Below are 22,007 nucleotides of genomic sequence, written 5' to 3'. Positions count from 1 at the left end.
AGTACTGGAGGGGTCTAATTTGGTGACCTTGGGCTTTGAGGCAGGCGGCAGAACCACTGAGCCAAATCCCCGGCCCCCCAAAAGCAGAAGCTTTTAGTGTTTTTGTATAATTCACTCTTGTGAGTGATGGTAGATACAATTATTATATGCTGGGATTCTTCTTCAGAACCCCCCAGTCTACGAGGGGGTAACATTCAGGAGTCCTCAAGACCACTCTTCCTTCTGATGCCACGTGCAAGTTTGGGGCTTCCCAAAACCTTCCAGGTTTCATGACTCACTAGGACTCCCAGAACTGAGGAAAGTCATTCTATTCATGGTTGCAGTTCATTACAGTTACAATCAGCAGAAGGAAGAGGCACATAGGAGACAGTCCAGGAGACACTGACACATGCTAACCTATCCCATGGATTCAGGCAGACTGTGCCTGTTTCTCACAGGAACAGTGCATGGCACTATACACAGTATTATCCATCAGGGAAGCTCATCTGTGCCTTGTGTTCAGTTTTTATTGAAATACTGGGCCAAAATACCCAGCACCCATAGCTTAAGAAATGATTTGTTTTGGCTCATGTTTCAGAAGTTTAGTCCTTGCACGTTAAATGCTGGTATGGTGGAAGGGTCTGGGTGGAGGATAGCCTATCATGTCATGGTGGTTAGGAAGAAGAGAAGGGTAAACGTTCCAGGTCACGCCCAGCAACCCACTCCTTCCTACCTGATACCACTTCCTAACAGCACATTCAGCTATAGTGCCCCTCCATGGGCCAATCTTCTGTAAGCCCCACCTATACATGCATGAGGCTCTTGGGAGATATCTACATATAAACCACTGTGTGATGGACCTAAGTAAGCCTCCACTGGCTCCACATGTTGCCTTGGATCTGTGTGGCCTGAGGCCCTCACCATAAACTGTATTGTTAGCATAACTCTTGGTCATGGCCCAGCTGTCCCAGTGAAGCAAAGATGCTCTTTTTTGTGGGGGAGATTGCTAGGAATTCAACCCAGCAGGCAAGCACTTTGCCACTGAGCTACATCCCTGCCATAAACAAAGATGGTCTTATCTGTCATTTAAAGGTACAAGATCCCAATGATAAATGTAACTGTACTGTATACTTAAAAAGTACCAATAAACTCAGTGAAAAACAACAACAACAACAACAAAGGAAGTCTTTTTCAGGTGAGAGATTATGTCTCTGAAGTGCAGGGCAGAGGACCAGATTTCTCTTTGGGCCAGGTCAGTGATTTAGTACACAATAAGTAAGATACATGGAAATAAATACAGTGAAGGGTTATATATGAGGCTCTTTACATACTAGTGAAAGTTAGTTACAGTGTAGATGGTCCCAGCCCCCGTGTGTCTGTGTGTGTGTGTATGTGGTGCAGGGGATCTGCCTCGGGACCTCATGGGTATTGGGCATGCCCTCTACTACTGATCTCCACCTCAAGCTTCATCTGTTCTTGTTCTCAAATTGCATTTAATGAATATGTCTTCTGTCTTTTATAAAGAACCGAACTGGAAGACTCCCAAATTGTATTTCAAGATAAAACTTTATCCAAACAATGTTTCTTTACATGTTTTGATGTTTTTCACAGTCTCAGGCAAGAAGAAATATATCATCAAGTGGCCAAAGTGCCTAATTACTGCCTCCCCACCCAGGTGGCATAGCCAGGGTTTGAGGGGCTGAACAGCACCACATGCTTCCGTTACTACCGTGCACCTCACTGAGCCTCAGACCTACTTCCATGCCAGTCCTGGTAACAGACTGATGTAAAAACAGAGGATGAGTATTTGGAAATTAACCTCTCTTCCAAATAGCTTTTTTGATTCCGGCTTCTTGGAGACGAACAGATCTCTGGCTGGGAAGAATATTCAGGAAAGAGGGCAGCTGTTTTAACCCATTCCTGCCAGCTTGAGCCACTAGAGGTAAATGCATGACTGTCCCATTGGGTGGCTTTGTACTCTTAGTGGTACAAACAGATCTAATCACTTCTACTGTTTTTAAAAATTTTTTATTAATAAAATTAATAAAAAGCCACCCAGTGGGGCAGTCATCCAGGTACCACTCGTAGTTCAAACTGCCCAGCAGCAAGACATGAGTTACAGCCCCATCATGAATGTGTTAAAACTTCTTTTTTCAAATGAAAGAGGAAAATGTTACCATCTTTAGAAGTTTGTAGAGTTTGTAATATTTTGTTTTGTTTTGTTTTGTTTTAAAGAAGTGGGTCTCACTACTGTATGTTGCTAAGGCCTCCCTCAAATCTGGCCTTCCTGTGTCTGCTTCTCAGGTAGGCATGCGCCACTGCTCTTGGCTTGGGCTGTGCTCTCTCTCTCTCTTTTTTTTTAATGGCATAGATTTTTTTTTTCTCATTGAGTTTATTGGTGCATTTTAGGTATAGAGTACAGTTACATTCATCATTGGGATCTTGTACCTTTACATGACAAGTCTTGGTTCTCATTTTTGGCTCTTGGCTATTCTAATGATGTTTTTATAGAAAGTATCCTACAGAGATGTTTGACAAAGATTCATCAGCTTGTGATTGGATTAGAAAAGAGTCTAAAGATGGAAATACTCCTGTTGTGCTAAAATGCTATGGAAGGAAAGGATACAGAGAAATGACTGGCTTGGCATCAGTGGATCAACCTTCAGGGAGAGATGTGACTTCCAGGGACCTTGTACACGTGCAATTGAGGGTGAATGGTGACCCCTGGGGCAGTAAAGCAGCCCTGACATTGATCCGGGCTGACTGGGAGAATAGGTTGTTATTTCCAGAAATAGCGAGGTTTGAGAGAGACACAATATTGGGTGAGCTGAGGAATTCAGTGGGATTCCTCTGTCTTAGTGGCAGGAAGACTGTGTCTATCTGCTATTTCTTAACAGGGCTGAGTGAGGATTCACTTTTTTTTTTTTTTTAACTGGGGATTGAACTTGGGACCTTGTGCTTGTGAGCCAGGTAGAGGAAAGGATTCACTTTTTTGGTTTTTTGAGACAGGGTCTCACTATGTAGTTGAGACTGACCTGGAACTCACTATGTAGCCCAAGCTGGTCTTGAACTCACAGCGATCCTCCTGCCTCAGCTTCCCGAGTGCTGGGATTACAGACGTGCACCACCACGCCCAGCCAGATTCACTTTTTAAAAATGGTCATTAACTCCACTCTTCTCAAATTATTTATTTCCCTTTTATGTAACCCTAGACGCATACAGATTTTCGTAAGCTGTTTTCTAAGTGCTTTTCCCATGTTGGTTTTCTAAAGATCTGCTGGAGTGCGGTATCTTATTTTTCTTCTTTCCTCTCTAGTACTGTACTTTGGTCCATGCATAGTCAGTCACTGCTTAATATGTGAATACATATTTCTTTATTTTCTCTTTTTATACTGTGCTGTTTTATAAAACCTAATAGTTCACATTTATACTCTGACCTCACATTCCTGTAGTCTCATATGAGTTTGACCCCGCAGATAATATCATGGAAGTATCTGGTGTTCTCTTTTGTGTTAGTTACAAAGTTACCCTCACTTCTTCCACTTCCACTTTCACCTTTTACCATCTCCTAAAGATGTGTATTCTTTTGTTTGTTTTTTCTTTCTTTCCTTTTTTTTGGTACCAAGGTTCAAACTCAGGACCTTGAGCTTGCCAGGGAGGTGTGGTGCCACTGAGCTACATCCCAGCCCTATTTTAAAATTTTATAGATTTTGCCTAATTGTTTTCTTTTATATTTTAATTAGTTTTATTGGTACATTTTAGGTGTACAATATAATGACATTCATTGTTGGAAATTTGTACCTTTACACAATCCATCTTGGTTCTTATTTTTTCCCCATTCCCCTGCCCTCCCTTCAACCTCTTCATCCCTATCTGAAAGACTTTGTTTCCATTATTTTTCATTTTCTCATATTCATTCCATTCCCTTTTATCCTTCCCCCACCCCTTCGATTTTCCCCTTCCTCTTTGTCCCTTTCTTCCTATTTCACATTATCTATTATACCTTTTAGTCCTATTTACACTTTCAGTTTCTCACACTAGAGAAACTATTCAGTATTTATAATTTCACTTAAGAGTATCACTTCAACATGCATCCATTTAGCTATAAATATCTCTAATTTCTCTCTTTTTGTTGTTGTTTTTTTAGCCAGGGTCTTACTATGTAGTTGAGCCTGACCTGAAACTCACTATGTAGCCCAGGCTGGTCTCGAACTCACAGCGATCCTCCTGCCTCTGCCTCCTGAGTGCTGGGATCACAGTCGTGTGCCACCACACCCAGCTAATTTCTCATTTTTGCCTAATTGCTTTCTGAAAAAGCTGGATGATTTATATTCTCTCCAGGAGTACAGTTTTGCTACACCCTCATCAATAGGAAGGCTTTTATTTGGTAACCCACATGGCTTATTATCTAAGAACTGAATAACAGCCTATTGCTGAATTAAGAAGCTAAAAAAATAATAATATTTTTTAAAAAAGAAGCTAAGTGTTTTCATCCTCAAATATTTATTTTCGAAGGCAATAGGAAAAACTTTTTAAAAAATCAGATAATGATGGTCATAGGGTATCTTATAGGTGACTCTTGTTTGTTTCTAGCTTGAAATACATTTGGACTCCTTACGTGTGCATGTTGGCAGCATTTGGTGTGTGTTCTCCTGAACTTTGGATGACACTTTTCAAGTGGCTTCGATTAAGAACTGTGCACCCAATATTGTTGGTGAGCCATGGTTATTTTGTGTTAAATACTTGATTCTCTTCCATTTATGTAAAAATGAAATGCTAATAATGAAAACTACATTGAATACAATTAAAACAGCGTGATTAAATCACATAATGACTTACAGATAGAACAATAGCATAAGGAACTTTTTTATGCATTTTGGTCTATGCAACTGAAAAATTAAAAGATAAAACTTCAAGTGAACCAGTATTTGTTAGGAGAGGCCATTAGAATTTCTTTTTTCATAGTGAGACTCTGTCTCAAAAAACCAAAAAAAAAAAAAAAAAAAATCTCTTTCTTAACTGCATTTTTTAAAGAGGTAAGGGATTAAATTTATTTCTTTAAACAGTTTACAGGTAATACTGTGGGGTTTTGTTTGTTTGTTTGTTTTGTTTTTTGTTTTTTTGAGACAGGGTCTCACTATGTAGTTGAGACTGACCTGGAACTCACTATGTAGCTCAGGCTGGTCTCAAAATCACAGCGATCCTCCTGCCTCAGCCTCCCGAGTGCTGGATTACAGGGGTGCACTACCATGCCCGGCTAATATTGTGGTTTTTTAAAAATTTAATTTAATTTTTTTTTTTTGGTTGGTTTGAGACAGGGTCTCTCTGTCAACTTCAGGTGGCCTCAATCCCACAGTGATCCTCTTGCTTCAACCTCCCAAGTGCTGGGATTATGGACATGCACCACCACACTTGGCCATTTTATCTATTTTTTTGTTTTGTTTTGTTTTTGTTGTTTTTTTGAGACAGGGTCTCACTATGTGGTTGAGACTGACCTGGAACTCGCTATGTAGCCCAGGCTGGTCTGGAACTCACAGCGATCCTCCTGTCTCAGCCTCCCGAGTGCTGGGATTACAGGTGTGTGCCACCATGCCTGGCTATTTTATCTATTTTTAAAAAGACAACAGTGTCTTGCTGTGTTACCTATGCTGGCTCCAAACTCCTAGGCTCAAATGATCTTCTTTGCCTGAGCCTCCCTAGAAGTTGGGACTACAAGCATGCATCAGCTCTCCTGACTTTAATTTTTATATTATCTTTTATGATTTGATTTAAAACTGTTCTGTGTTTCCACATGAGTGAAACATTTATACTGGCAACTATGTACTTAGAATAAAGATAAATAAAACTTGATTAGCGTGAAGCCCTGTGTTCTATCCCCAGCATCGCCAAAAAGACAAAATCATAAGTACTTTTCTCATGTATATTGTAATCTCTTGGGCATAAATAATATAGTAAGAAGAATTCAGGACTAGGGATGTAATTCAGTGGTAGAATGCTCTCCAGCAGGGCTGGGGATGTGGCTCAGTAGTTCCACTACCTGCCTCGAAAGCACAAGGTCTCAACTTTGATCCCTGGTACCAAAAAAAAAAAAAAAACAAAAAATGCTCTCCAGCACTAAAAAAAATGCTAGAACAGAGAGAAGGACTGCTTGAATGATTATTCTTAAGAATTCAAGGAAGATTTTCCAAGGTGAAATTTATTTTTTGTGTTTTTTTTTTTGTTTTTGTTTTTTTTTCTCATTTGGTTTTTGACACAAGTCTCATTGTGTAGTTCAGGTTGGCCTTGAACTGTGTACCACAGGCTGTCCTCAGATTCATGGAAATCCTCCTGCCTTAGCCTCCAAAGGCCTGGGATTACAGCTGCACACCACAACACCTGGCTTTCTAATATAAAATTTGAAAGATGATGAGTTACAAGGCAAATGAAGAAGAAAAAAACGGTAGAAGAGACAGATGTAGGCAAAGAACATGTTGTAATCAAAGGAAATAGCTGGGCATGGTAGTACAATAGTTCGGGCCAGCATAAACTACAAAGCATGACCCTGCCTCAAAACAAAACAAAAACTGAGGCACATACCTGCATTCCCAGCCCTTGGGAGGTAGAGGCAGGAGGATCACAGTGAATTCACTGTGGACCTCAGACTCTGTCTCGAAAGAAATTAGGGGCCAGGGATTTAGCTCAGTGGTTCTGTCACCTGCCGCACATGCACAAAGACCTGAGTTCGATCCCTGGTACCAAAGAAAAGAGAAAGAAATTAGGCTGGAGCCAGGCATGCTGGCACACATATATAGTCCTCAGCCTGAGGCAGGAGGATCACTGCAAGTTTGAGGCCAGCCTGGGCTACATAGTGCACACAAAGCCAGTCCTGAACTACATGGCAAGACCTTGCTCAAAAAAGATTAATGAGACTCAGTGCTTGATTAAATATGGAGGAATGAGAGATAGGAACCAGTGGATCACAAGGTCTGCAACAGACTTGGGGCAATAGGAAAAACAGGTTTTGACAGGAAAGTGAGGAATATCACATTGCCGGGGTATGGTGGCACATGCCTATAAATAATCCCAGCACTTGGTAAGATGAGGCAGGACAGTGTAGTGACTCCAAGGCCAACCTGGGCTACATAGTGAGTTCAGGACCAGCCTGAACTACATAGCAAAACCCTGACTCAAAAAAAACATACAAGGGCCAGGGATTTAACTCAGTGGTTCTGCCACCTACATTGCAAGCGCAAGGACCCAAGTTTAGTCCCTAGTACCAAAAAAGGGAAAAAATAAAAACATAACAAACAAACAAAAAATCATGTTGTGTTTACTAGTCTTACTCTCTAAAGAATTTATATATTCTTATTTTAACATAGTAATATGTTAATAAATACTAGCTGCTTTTCCTGTGTTATTTCATTGTTTTTTGTTGTGGTAGTGGTAGAATTCCCTGTAAGTTCTTTATAACATAAATCTCTGGCAAATTTGCAAATATTGATTTACTGTTTTTTAAAAATTTGTAATATATTTAACTCAAAACATCCCAAATATTTTCATTTGCGTATTTAATCAATTAAATATCAGATGTTTTACCTCTTTTTCCTTTGTACTTTAACAATCAGACTGTGTTGACACAAGGCACACAGCGTTTGTATCAGCCATCTTTCGAGTGCTCCCCCCCTGGGCAGTGTGGCCTGACATGTCATGGGGTGGGAGAAGCTGGGCTCCTGGTGGGTGGTGGGCATACAGGACTGGACAGGGGCCTCCAAGCTGTGCCCAACCTCTGGGCCACCACTGCTGCCTGCATCCATAAAGCTTTTCTTAGATGCAGTCACACAGGCCAAGTCTTGCAAACACAAGTTCACGGGCCCTTCCTCCCATCTGTGTAAAACTCACAAGGTACAGTTGATTTACTATTGGATATATTACAGTAAGCACTACTTTTTTAATGTTCTGCCTTAAATTTATATAGTAAATATGTATATCTCCCTTTATGTCCTGTTTAATATATTTGAAACTCATTGAATTCTTTATTTTATTTATTCATTTATTTTTTTTGAGACAGAGTCTCACTTCGTAGAGCAGCCTGGCTTTGAACTCACTATATAACCAGGGCTGGCCTCAAACTTGCAGTGGTCTTTCTGCCTCAACCTCCTGAGTGCTGGAATTGCAGGCATGTGCCACTATGCCTGGCCTGACTGCACTTGCTCCTACTGAAACTTTACAGCTGTAAGGATATTCAGTTGGTCATAGAGTCAGTGCTAGTTCCTGTAAAGTGTACTCTACAATATGTTTACTCATAAACCTTTTTGCTTTAACATTTTAGGCTCTTATTCTGAGCATGGCTGTGCCCACCATAATAGGTCTCAGTTTATGGAAAGAGGTAAGGAAACCGGGTTTTATATGTACTTTATCTACAAGGTAGTAGTGATATACTTATATGTGAGTAGGAAACGTGTCATAATTCTATTCTAACAAAGTGTGATATACTTGGCATTGCTATTTTTTTCTTCTTTATCATTAGGAATATAATAGAAGAGCCATTTTCTAAAAACATTTTTAGAATGCTACCTGATGGAGCTTTCTACAGTCTACTGCCATTGTTAATTCAATTTATAATTGGCAAAGGAAATTACTGAATAAGCCTTAATATTTAAAAACATTGTGATAACTCTAAAATTTTAATATCTGTAAAATTATATAAATTTTTTAAATTTAAATTTTTTTGGTTTTTTGAACAAGGTCTCACTTTTTAGTTCAGGCTGGCCTAACTCACTATGTATCCCAGGATGCCCTTGAACTCCTGGTGATCCTCTTATCTCAGCCTCTGCATACGTATACCACCACACCTGGCTTTGGCTTACTTGTGTAACATGAGGCTAAATGTCAGTAAACCTGCAAATTATTTGACCTGAAATGTATTTACTTATTTAATATGTATATGCACAAAAGACACAACTGGGAATGTTAAAAATTATTTATTGGTCCTAGGCAGTGAATTAACCAAGTTAGTTTATTTGGCCTGAGAAAAATAAGCAGGTCATGTAAGAAAGTAGAGGTCTATGACATTTTTGTCAATGTAAATAGTGTTGTGGTAGCATTCGCTTTTAGTTAGTCTTTCAGTCTTTTAAAATTCTGAGGGCTGGGGATTTAGCTCAGTGGTGCCACTGCCTGCCTCGCAAGCGCAAGGACCTGAGTTCGATCCCCCTACCCCCCCAAAAAAAAATTCTCTAAGACAACTAAACTTTCTAGTTACTCACAATACTTTTTTGGGATTTTGTTTTGTATTTTAGTTTTTCCCCAGATTAATGACAGAGTTAACAGAACTACAAGAATTCTATGACCCAGATACAGTGGAACTTATGACCTGGATAAAGTAAGGATTGATTGCCCAAGACTGTTCTTAAGCTAATCATTGCATGCTCTGTAATGAATTCAGAGAAAAAATAAATTATTTTCCAAATTCTCATAAAACTCAGAAATTTTATTCTGTGTTTTTAGGGGTATTTAGTTTTTGTTTGGTTTTTTGAGACAAAATCTTGATATGTAGCTCAGGCTGGCCTCAAACTCACAGTGATCCTCCTGCCTCAGCCTCCCAAGAGATGGGATTATGATGGTGTGCACCACCATACCCACCTAGTGTTTTAGTAGACTTTGTAATTCTAATTGCCTAATTAAATTCACCTTCAGGGACTTGAAAATGCAATATTGGTAAGTATGAGATTAAAAGCTCCCACTGTCAAACACCTAGAAATGGAGAATAAAAAAGATTAGATTACACAGTATTTTTATACAGAGAATGAAGAGGATGCTTCTTTTGCTGTGAGTTGCAGGTGAATGGGGAGTAATTGCTAATCTTGATAACCAGGGTGTTTAGATTTTAATTCCCAGGTAGGAGAAGTGGTGTGGTCTTGGGCCCCTGGCAGCAGACTGTGGAACTGAGAACCCCTTCAACACACTGGAACTTTCAAAGGCTGTCTAGCCAGTGAAAGGGCCTAAAATAAAGTATCCACCTAGTGGGAGAAAATAAATCGTCAGAAAACATGCCCCTCTTGGCTTCGGCTCTTGCTTAAAAAAATGCCATCTGTATTTGTAGCAGTAGATCTAAATTCAGCTAAATTGTAGTTTGGTTAATCCAGGAAACCCCAAGTCAAGAAATGGTATAAAGGGGCCGGGGATTTAGCTCAGTGGTGCTGTCACCTGCCTCGCAAGCTCAGGGTCCTGAGCTCAATCCTCGGTACCTAAATAAATAAATAAATTGCTTTGCTGGGATATTTAAAAAAAAAAAAAGAAATGGCATTAAAAGTGGTTCAGGGATGGTCTGGGTTATCTTCTACATCAACTCAGGCTATACCTGATTCCATAAATAAAGTTTCATAAGATGTACTCTAAGACACTTGTGAAAACAATACACCACAGCAAGTATCAGCTACTACTTGTGATAAACAGCATAATTTTACCTTAAGAAAGTTGTAATAATAAAATTTGTATCATTTCACTTTTGCTGCATAATAGGCTGCTATGAAACAGTAGCTTACAAGTACTAAACATTTATTAGTTTGCATAATTTTGAAGGGTCAGCAGGATTGAGAGGTCTCTATGTTTTCTGGAGATAGACATGTGGGTGAAACAGTAAAGGAGCAGAAGGATAGGAGAATTTGGAAGAGTGTGGGTTGTGGTGATTGATATTTGCAAAAGATGAACTGGAGGAATTCACACTTTCCCTATTGAACTGGCCATCTTATCTAACATAGTATATTCTTGGCAGTGTGGTGGTGCATGCCTATGGTCCTAGTTATTCAGGAGGCTGAGGCAGGAAGATTGGAAGTTGAAGGCCAGCCTTGGCAACTTAAAAAGTATTAAGGGCTAAGGAATAATAATAGTAATAGAGCACATCTTGGTTCAATTCCTGGTACCGCCCCACAACATCACCAAAGTTCATACTTGTCACTATCCATTTATTTTTGCATTATTTTTTCATTATTTTTATTTTTAATTTTTTGGTACCAGGGATCGAACTTGGGTCCTTCTGCTTGCGAAGCAGGCGCGGGGACCACTGAGCTAAATCCCTGGCCCATTTTTGCATTATTTTTAATAGTATTATCACTACCTGGCACAGGTGTTTATGTTTTTGTCTCCCTTTGCTTCCACTTTAAAAAAAAAATATGTATCATCAACACTGAAAATACTGTTTGGTATATAGTACTCAGTTTTTTGTTTTGTTTTTGGTTTTTTAATTGCTTAAGTAATTAATTTATGACTCCACAAATGAAATGAAAACTGATGTTGAAACTTAAGTGTATTTTACATTGTAGTTGTCTGGTGTTTTCAGAGTTGATATAAATGAGTGATCTTACCTGCACACTTGCCTTTTCATTGTGTGAATCTTTTGGCTCTTTGCAGAAGACAAGCTCCAATTGCAGCTGTGTTTGCAGGGAGCCCACAGTTAATGGGAGTGATTAAATTGTGCACAGGATGGATGGTGACAAGCTTGCCTCTCTATAATGATGATGATCTTCTCAAGAGAAATGAAAATGTAAGGTATTTTACATTCTACATTTGGATTTTTAAATAGCATTATTTATTCAATATAGTTCTGCAGTGATATATATATTCCTAGTTAGCTAAGAAAGGCCAAACAATTTTAGACAATTTTAGAAGCAGTGCATTCAGGTTAGTGTGGCTGTAAACCCCAGTAATTATAGTTGTAGTTTTTAAAATCTGTATAATACATTTAGGCAAGGGGAAAACCCAAAGTTAAAATAAGTAAGTTCTTTGTTTTATGAATAGCACTAATGTGTTTCTAAAAAAAACATTTACTTTTCCACCTAATATCAAGGAAACTGTTGTGTAATATTTTAGAAAGGGAAACTTTGCTTTGAAAATATTGTTATTCTTATGTTGAAGGAAAGCTGTCAGTTAAAGTGTTGATTCACTGTGGCTAAAATTCTATTTATTATAAATTTTTAGTTATTTTTTGATAAGGGCTCTTAGTAATACTTCAGTACTAAAGAGGTTAAGAATGTAGACTCTGAAGTTAGAGCATCTGGCCTCAAATTCTAGTTCTGCCACATACTAGCATTCCGATCTTGAGTAGGTTACTAAATCTGGAAATAATAACAATAAATAGTTCTCTTCTACTGTGACACTTAAGTCAGGTAATGTACTGTGCTTAAAATGCAGTAAAATTTAAAGTTAGCTATTATGGTGTTTCACTCTGCACTAGTAAATCATAATTACATATACACGGGCACAAAGTACACGTGGAATCTGAAGGCAAAAATGATCAGTTCTGCTACAGAAATCTAAGAAGTCATCATAAAGATCATCCTTGATGTGGGTTTGAAAGTTAATTAGAAACTTGTTTGCAAAAGGAATGCTTATGATTCTAGGCTGAAAAAGTTATACAAAGACAAAAAATTTGTATGGGCACAAAACTAGAAAATAAAATGGAGGCCAAATTCTGAAGGACCTGCAATGTCATGCTGAAGGATTTAGTCTTGTCCTTGAGGCAGTTGGAGACAAAGGCCTTTAATAAGCCTGGCAGTAGAATGATTAAATCTATTTTAGAGAGTTAGTTATGGTCACAGCAGAGGGAGCAGATGGAAGCAGGCATAGGAGCGATAAGAGAGGGGGAGATCTACCTCAGGGTGCTTTGCCTGGGAGACAGCAGCCTCTTGAATTAGTATTTGTGGTACTTCAAGGAGGTGTTGCTCAGGCAGAATATAGATATAGCATATCCTGAACTTTTTTTCCCCCCTGTGGATTTAAAACAGCTAACTCTGTAAGTCTGTCTGTCTGTCTTTCTTTCTTGTTTTTTTCTATAACTTTTCTATGATTTTTTGGGGGGGTACTGGGACTCGAACTCGGGTCCTTACACTTGCAAGGCAGGCGGCAGAACCACTGAGCTAAATCCCTGGCCTCTTTTTTGTTTTTGTGAGACAGGGTCTCACTCTGTCTGTCATTCAGGCTGGCCTTGAACCCACTATGTAGCCCAGTCTGCCCTTGAAATTGTGATAATCCTGCATCAGCCTGTTTTCTTTTTTTGGTTACCAGGGACTGAATTTGAGACCTTGTGCTTGTGAGGCAGGCGGTGGAACCACTGAGCTAAATCCCCAGCCCAGCCTGTTTTCTTTTGATAGAACTTTTTCCTAGAACAGAATTTCAGAATCACTTATAATTAGGTCAGAGTTCTAAATAATTAAAGCATTTTAGAATTTCCAGTTTTATGGAAATCATAACTATGGCTCTGAAAATAGTAACCCTGTTTTTTTCCCCAAACTTTTATCTTTCTCTGTGGATTGTAGTAAATACCTAGCAGATACTGAATAAATTGGTTGTTTTTCAAAATCCAAAAAGAACTCCAGGATGAGACTATCATTTAGACACTGTCTCTGATTTGTAGAATATGACTAATCTTTGTCTAACCTCCCAGTCCACTTATTCTCAACCTGAGGTGATTGTGTCCCCAGTGGACATTTGGCAGTGTCTGCAGATATTTTTGGTTGGCACAGCAGGTGGTGCGTTCTGTAGACATCTGGTGGTAAAGACGAGGTGTCCTGGAAAATGTTCTGCAGTGTTCAGAGCAGCTCCATTCTGTCCCAGCAAGGAGCTGCCTCACCTTGGTGTCAGAACAGCTGAGCTTGAGAAGCTGCTCTGGGCTCAGTTGTGAATGTTTTGGTGAAATTTTTTTTTTTTTTTGGTCCGGGGGTGGGGGATTGAACTCAGGTCCTTGTGCTTTCGAGGCAGGCACTGGAACCACTGAGCTAAATCCCCAGCCCCTGGTGAATGTTTTTAATGCCCAGAGTTTATTACAGTTTCCTGAGATTTAAAACAAATGAAAATGTATGTAAACAGCCAGTAGGTATAGGCTGGGTAGGGTAGAATCCTTCCTGAAAAAACTTATTTAACACAACAAAATGAGTGAGCAATTCCCTTTGACCTGTTAACATTCAGTGTGGCCCCCACACAGGATATTAAACCTGAAGCGGCTAGAGAGCCATCACCTAGGCACAAAGCTACTGAGTATTCTTCAAGTAGTTTGGAATCCTATTCAGGCTAGATTTCAAGTCTCCATATTTTCAGGACAAAAAGTATACAATACTAAAAGGGTTGGCAGAATTGTTGCCCTGCATATGTGAGGCCCTGGATTTGATCCTCATCACTCAAAAAAAAAAAAAAAATCAACTAAAAAAGCCCAGAGCAATAAAAAACAAACAAACAAATAAATTTTAAAAAAATCAACGAGATTATGCCTAATTCTTTTTTGGGGAGTGTGTGTCAGAAATTGAACTCGGGTCCTTGTACTTGCGAGGCAGGCTATGGAACCACTGAGCTAAATCCCCAGCCCTATACCTAATTCTGACACAGGCATCTCTTACCTCTTGGCCTGTTGTTTGTAAATATAAGGTAGAAATCTAAATAGGAATTTTTAAAATAAACTTTAAATTTTGGATGATTATAGAAAGATTGCAAATGCTGTGTACTGCAGAGAGTTAGCTGTTTGCCCTTCACCTAGCTGTCTTCCATCGTTGGCATCTCACGTAACTGGCACATTGTCAAACCTAGCAAATCAGCATTGGTGCAATATGATTGACTAAACTTGGGCTTTATTTGGATTTTCATCAGTTTTACCACAAATGACTTTTTTCTGGTCCCATGTCTAATTCAAGAAGCCACATTGCATAACTGTAAATCTGGAGTGTGTATAGAGTCTATTTTTTTCAGGAGCAAATATTAGAGTGAGATCTGTCAAGTATAGCTTATTATTAAGATTTTAATAGGTTCTAATGAGGAAATTTGTCATCTATGAAAATATGTCACTTAACATGTGTGATATACCTGGCCCCCTTCCAGTTTGTTTTTATATACATTGCATATTCCTAAGGTCTGTGCTTTCATCACTCACAGTTGGGAGAAAAAAAAAGCCACAAACAATAGCAAAACATGTCTTGGAGCATTCTTTATGATGTGTTCAATGGACCTTGCTTTAAGAAGTCCATCTCAGCCGGGTGTGGTGGCACATGCCTGTAATCTCAGTACTCAGGAGGCAGAGGCAGGAAGATCATTAGATCACTGTGAGTTCCAGCCTGGGCTACATAGTGAGTTCCAGGTCAGTCTCAACTATATAGTGAGACCCTGTCTCAAGAAAAAAAAAAAAAGAAGTCCATCTCTGTGTCAGGTGCAGTGGCACACACCTGTAATCCCAACTCAGGAGGCTGAGGCAGGAAGATTGTAGGCTCATGGCCAGTTTGGGCAACTCGGTAAGGCCCTGTTTAAAAATTTAAAAAGGGGGCCAGAGATTTAGCTCAGTGGTGCTGCCACCTGACTTGCAAGTGGAAGGACCTAAGTTTGATCCCTGATACAAAAAAAAAAAAAAAAAAAAAAAAAAATTTAAAAGGACCAGAGTTGTAGCTTAGTGGTAAGGGATGTGCCTAGCATGCCTGAGGACTTGGGTTCAATCCCCAGAAATAAAGGGGGAAAAAAAAAAATGAAGCCATCTCTTTAAATGTCAGTGATTGCTAAGCTTGCCTAAATTATTGCTCACTTATTTTTACATACTTCAGTGGGATATCTTAAATATTATATTCATGAGAAACAGTCTCAACATACAAACTACAAAGGGTGATCAAAAATATGGTGTGTGTTTAAATTTCAAAAATTTATCGCAGTAAAAGACACTGCCACCAGTCCCCCTCATGGTACTCCCCATGATAATACCCACCATCATTTCAAACACACTTATCCCATCCTTCTCCCCACTTTCTGAAGCAATTCTGAAAACTTCTTTCCTGAGCATCTTTATAAAATGTGATCTAATTCTGCGGATTTGGCTCAGTGGTTCCACTGCCTGCCTTGCAAGTGCCAGGACCCGAGTTCAATCCCTGGTACCAAAAAAAAAAAGGACATGAAGTCCTGCTATAAAATGTGATTAAAAATACAGTGAGTAGGACCGGGGATTCAGCTTAGTGGCACTGTGCCTGCCTCGCAAGTGCGAGGTCCTGAGTTCCATGCCCAGTACCAAAAAGAACCCAAACAAAACAAAACTGAGTGCTACCTAGTGCCATCCAATGGAAGGCGGACTTGTAAAAACATGACCGTGTGTCCTCATCCACCTCATTCACCAGACCTGGCACTATGGGGCTTCTGGCTCTTCCCCATGTCAAAATGACCATGAAAGGTAAATGGTTTTGATTCATGACATCCAGATAGCCATGACAGCACAAAAAAAGACACAAACAAGACTCCCAGAACTGCTTCAGAAAGTGACAATAAGGTTAGGATAAGTGTTTTTAAATTCAGGGGAAGTAATTAGAGGGGAATTAGATAATGTCTTTTAATAAATCTTTAAAAAAATTAAAACATTTACTATATGCTTTTATCACACCTCATATTATCTTTGTTTTTTATTTGTTTCAGCCAAAGTAAGTTGGTAGTTTCTCAGAAAATTTCTCTCAAGTTCTTAAATTTCTATGGAACATACTAAGGCCAACCTTAGGAAGTTTAAATGTACTCATATAAGTAAACCTGGAAAATTCATTCCCGAACAGGAGATCTTTATCTTTAAAGTTTTCTGTAATATACTTTTTATTCACTACACAAGGATTCTCCTCCTCCTCCTCCTCCTCCTCTTCCTCTTCCTCTTCCTCTTTTGGTGGTACCCCTTTTCCCACCCCCAAACTGAGGATCAAACTCAGGACCTTGCATTTTCGAGGCAGATACAGTGCCACTAAACTAAATCTCTAGCCCTTGGTGGGTGTGTTTTAGACAAGGTCTTGTGTAGTCCAGGCCAGTCTTCAAATTGCCTAGGTTGGCCTCAAACTTGAAACCATCTTCCCTCAGCCTTCTGAGCGCTGAGTTATAGGCCTGAGCCACCATGCCCAGCTGTATAGTTTTTGCTAACTAACTTATATTAAATGTGATCACTATGAAACATGAGTATAAGCTTCTTGGGGACAAAAATCAAGTCTCAATAGGTATCTTTATTTTCCATACATAGTACTCAGCACTAAGAATGCAGATGGTGAATGGATAGGTGTGATTAATACAAGCTTTCAATGTCTTTTTAAATGTTTTAATTTTATTCCAGATTTATCAAATCTATTCAAAGAGATCTGCTGAGGATATTTATAAAATTCTGACATCCTACAAGGCTAACTACCTAATAGTAGAAGATGCTATCTGCAATGAGGTGGGAACCATGAGAGGCTGTAGGGTTAAAGACTTATTAGACATTGCAAATGGCCATGTAAGTAACCATTAATTAAACTGATTATCTTCAAACTTTACTTTTGTAACTTAACTAAGAATACAATTGAGTTAGGCCAAGGATGTAGCTCAGCGGTGCCATGCTTGCCTTGCAAGCCCAAGGTCCAGAGACAGTACAGTATAAAATACAAGAAAAAAATGGCACATTTTAATCAATGTACAAAAAGGTATTGTGAAGCCAGGTGTGGTGGCTTGCCAGGAGTTCGAGGGCAGCCTGGGCTACATAGTGAGTTCAGGGCCAGAAGGCCAGCCTAAATTACATAGAAAGACCCTATCTCAAAAAAAAAAAAAAAAAGATGTTGCAAAAGAAGTTATTTTCCTAATACCCAAATTCCTAATTTATTGACTATACTTATGTATGTTTCAACATTTATAAACAAAAAAATTTGAATGAGTTTCTGAAATGCATTATAATAATCTGAAAAGCAGCTATTTGAATTGTCGTATGCGTATGTTTAGTAATTGAATTTAATTTGATTCATATCTAAAAGAAATGCTTACTAAACTAACACAGTGACTTCAGTGAGCCTTTGTTATCCCAAAGATTAGAATATTCAGAGCTACTTTAGTTGTTAGGGTTTGGCTGGCTCCTAATTTCTTCATCAGTTTCATCCTCCTTCTTAGCTGGCAGTGGATTTATATCTTGTATATCTGGTAACAAGACTGATAGAGTTTGTGTGTCATTAATTAGTGTTGCCAGAAATGGAAGCCTTTACTCCAGAGAAAATTGGGAATAGGAGGCATTAGGAAAGGTTCGTATAGCATTCTAAGAGGTAGTGAGTATTCTGTTTAGGCTGAGCCAAGCTTTTTTCTGTCCCTTCCTAAATAGTCTTTATTTTATCATCTAAAACCAGTTTGGAGGTAAGAAATTAGTTTTAGAGATTGCCATTTTTCTTTTTTTTTTTTCCCATTGTTTATTGGTACATTTTAGATATACAGTACAGTTATATTCATCATTGGAATCTTGCACCTTGCTTATGTGATGTGTCTTGGTTCTTATTTTTTTCCCCATTCCCCTGCCCTCCCTTCAGCCATTATTATTTTCTTCATGTCTCCTTAAGCTTGCAATATAAACTAGCTGTTTTATGCTGCATATATTTTGAATTATCTCTTTTGGTACTTGATGGCTGTGACCTTTGATTTTTTGGCGAAAGAATGGAATGCAATTAAGCATTGTTACTAATTACTGCTATGTAGCTACCTGCTGTCTGGAGCCTTTCTCCTCTGCTCTTGGCTGCCCACCTTTTCGCTCTGCTTTGAAGATCAAGCGTCTTTTATGTAAGCCAGGCATAGACTTAAGATAATCCGTCCTTTTACTTTTAAAGTTGACTCTCTGACATCTTTCATATGCATTAGAATAATACTTAGTATTTATTATTTAAAAAATCAACCCTTTAAGTGAACTAGGCTGTCTTAGTGAACATTAGGTGAGGATGTAGAGGTTTGCATTAGGTGAGTCTGTATACACATTTACTTGGTTACTCAATGATTGTAAATTCTTCATGAGAAGAGTTTGAAGATGTGCTAGGAATATAATATGTTCATTTCTTAGCCTTGGTAGACTCTGTTTATAGTTCTTCAGAATCATCATACTGGATTATGAAAATAGTGCTTACTACCTTTTAGGATTAAAACTTTAAAAAATTAGAAACATTTTATTCTGGTTTCTCACTGCTGAGTTCTGGAGTGTGTGTGATGAGTCACTTTTAAAGAGGTTCATGTAAGATATTTTATAATATGTTTAGCAATATAAATACAATGACTTATACATGGGTTGCTTTTTCCCTGTAAGCTTAATAAGCTTTTTAATATTATACTTGTCTTTTGGTAGGTGGTTTGTGAAGAAGGTGACAAGTTAACCTACTCAAAATATGGACGATTTTGTCATGAGGTCAAAATTAACTATTCTCCATATGTAAATTATTTCACTAGAGTATACTGGAACAGATCCTACTTTGTATATAAAATTAACACTGTGATATCCTTCCAGTCTTGAAAAGTAACAGAGCCTTCATTTCAAAGACTTACTGTACCTGAAGTAAAATGTGGTTTTCTTTTACCTACCTGGTGTCTGAGGCAGATCAAACTGTGGACATGTAAAATGCTGCTGCTCCTTTTCCCTCCTGCTGTTAACTGGGCTCAGAGTTTTGTGAGAAACAGAAGATCAAGCATTACTGATCTGAGTCAAATGTCAAATCTGTCACTGTGCAATATTCCAGACAGGTTTCTTCCTTACTGTCACATGGTCTTTAAAGTTATTTCAGTGTTTCCTCATACATCTGCATTCTATAATACTGATCTTGAATTTGAATGTGTTTGTGGTAAATATATTTCTCAAACATAATTTCAGTAAATACATAGTGTGATATTATATAATAGAAGGAAAGATGATTCTTCAAGCAGGTTGCTGAAAATGTTTTAATGAACTGAAATTTTACAATAAAAAACTAAATGTTGAAAATCTGTGACATTTAAATTAAAATTGAAGTTATAGAAGATATTTTAAGGATATATATAAAAGTATATCTACAGTTTTTCATGATACCACTCTTACCCGGTGCTTCTATAAGTGAGCACTTTCTTAGTAATACATAGCACAGGTTATTAAATTTTATTATTTTATGTCTCTTTAGAAGTCATTATCTTTTTCACTTATGCCCATTAATTTGATAATAGTTTAATCATGATAAAACAATAACTCTTGTTACTTACATATAAATATATATTTTTACATGAATCTTTAAAAGAATATTGTTCATATTTTTAAAAAATACAGATGTAGGGTATACAGTCTGTTCACATATTTTGTATGAAAGTATTAAAAAACTGTTGATATGTACACTACAATGTACCAGTTTTTGAGGTATATGTAGATGCTGTTAAACACACCTCTGCATACACATACTCTAAAATACAGCTGATAGGGCTGGGGATTTAGCTCAGTGGTGCCACTGCCTGCCTCACAAGCGCAATGTCCTAAGTTTGATCCCCAGTACCACAAAAAATAACTAAAATAGAATACAAATTACATCATTTACAAATCTGTGATAGAATTTTCTACACCCAGAAAAAAATTATAAAAAAACTTAAAACTCAGTTTCACAGTGTAAATGCTATGTTTCTTTAATATTTTTGATCATTTATGAAAAGAACTCTAAAACAATTAATTTGACGGGTTGTTTTGGTACTGGGGATTGAACTTGGGACCTTGCTCTTGCAGGACAGGTGTCGGCACTACTGAGCTAATCCCCAACCCTAATTTGGCCTTTTAAAGAGATTCAGGTTAGATACAGCTTTAGATGTATCATTTTAATGAGATGAGATGCATAATTAGTTTTGCCTTATATACCTGTTCAGTGAACAGGTTTTCAAACTTTACTTGTTAGAGTAGTGTAAAAATTTCATTTTTGGGGGCTGGGGATTTAGCTCAGTGGCTCTGCTGCCTGCCTTGCAAGCATAAGGACTGGAGTTCAATCCCTGGTACCAAAAAATAATTTTTTTTTTCATTTGTGGAACTCTAAATTGCTCCATTAAGAGGGAACATCTTTCTGTTTTTATTTTCTGTAGCATAAACACACATTTATTAAAGTACATTTATTCTTAGAGTAACTCTAGGATGCTTTGCTCTTTTAGAGCTTAAGAACTGTATCAGAGTGCATATATCTGATACATTTGTTGGTTTTATTTCACATATAATTGTTGCAACTATGTTCTGATAGTTGCAGGCAATGTACTTTAGGTGATGATGTATATCTAAGTAGTGACTTCTGTTTAGCATCAAATTTTATGAAAATATTACCATACCTACTTAAGTATAGAATAAATTATCACATGTAGTACTTGTGATTAGAGCATATAAAATGTGTGATTTAAAAGTCAGTTTGCCGGCCGGGAATTTAGCTCAGTGCTGCTGCCTGCCTTGCAAGTGTAGTGTCCCAAGTCCCCTGTACCAAAATAAATAAATAAATAAAAGTCAGCTTGCATATTTTGAAGAGAAAGTAGGATAACCCACTTTCTATGTAATGTGAAATATTTAATTAAATTCCAAATGGCTTGGGCCAGGGATTTAGCTTAGTGGTTCCACCACCTGCCTCACAAGTTCAAGGTCCTGAGTTCGATCCTTGGTACAAAAATTTTTTTTTTCAGTTGACTTATACTGTGATCACATGCTGAATTAGTTTTGGCAGTTATGTTTTGTTTGCCATTTTATTTTATTGTATTTATTTTATTTTTATAGCAGGGGTCAAACTTAGGACTTCAAGCTTGCCAGGCAGGTGTGGTATTACTGAGCTAAATCCCCAGCCCTGTTTGCCATTTTAGTATGTTGATTCTGCTTCTGTCAACTCCTTAAATAAAATGGATTTGGAGAAATTCTTAATTGAATTTTTTCAATACTGTAATGAATTTTCATTTGGCATCAATTGAAAGAGAAAAGCAAGCTTTTATAAAAGAAATGGTAATTAAGAGGCAAACTTACTTCTGCTTTAACTGTAGCTAAAACAATAGCACTCTACTGAAAAACTGAGTTGGAAGCATGTAGTTCCTTACTTATTTGCAGAGTAACAAATGATCTGTAAGGATCTACAAGTAATTACACTTGGTAATTTACAGTTGTTAGGTTTGATAATAAAGATTTATTAAAGGAGCAATGTGTATCAGTTTGGGGTAGAAGAATCAACAAAACATACTTTCTCCTTGATATTGTAAGCCATTGCATTAAGTGCCTTAACTTTATTCTGTTTACTTTTTATTTACCCAAATATTTCCCATGACACTGT

The 22,007-nt window shown here is 37.9% G+C and overlaps 1 protein-coding gene across 4 annotated transcripts in view; it reads left to right on the top strand.

Annotated features, from left to right (window-relative positions):
* The window catches only part of Dpy19l4 (dpy-19 like 4), a 74,504-nt gene extending 53,187 nt beyond the window's left edge, over nt 1–21,317 (top strand). For 2 of the 4 annotated variants that reach the window (XM_033760076.1, XM_033760075.1), the window contains exons 14-20: nt 2,215–2,283; nt 4,573–4,693; nt 8,288–8,344; nt 9,255–9,337; nt 11,365–11,497; nt 17,051–17,209; nt 19,061–21,317. In XM_033760076.1, the coding sequence (XP_033615967.1) occupies nt 2,215–2,283; nt 4,573–4,693; nt 8,288–8,344; nt 9,255–9,337; nt 11,365–11,497; nt 17,051–17,209; nt 19,061–19,225 (787 nt within the window). In that variant the 3' untranslated portion in view covers nt 19,226–21,317. Of the gene's footprint in view, nt 1–2,214; nt 2,284–4,572; nt 4,694–8,287; nt 8,345–9,254; nt 9,338–11,364; nt 11,498–17,050; nt 17,210–19,060 lie in introns of those variants that run through there. The other 2 variants (XM_010619605.2, XM_033760077.1) reach the window with 2 other exon arrangements.
* The last annotated feature ends 690 nt before the right edge of the window (nt 21,318–22,007 follow it).

This window comes from Fukomys damarensis, unplaced genomic scaffold (genome assembly GCF_012274545.1).
Source record: "Fukomys damarensis isolate Sample0158 unplaced genomic scaffold, DMR_v1.0_HiC HiC_scaffold_5, whole genome shotgun sequence".
Taxonomy (NCBI): domain Eukaryota; kingdom Metazoa; phylum Chordata; class Mammalia; order Rodentia; family Bathyergidae; genus Fukomys; species Fukomys damarensis.
The sequence above is the reverse complement of the archived record's forward strand: the minus strand, read 5'-3'. Positions and strand labels throughout refer to the sequence as shown.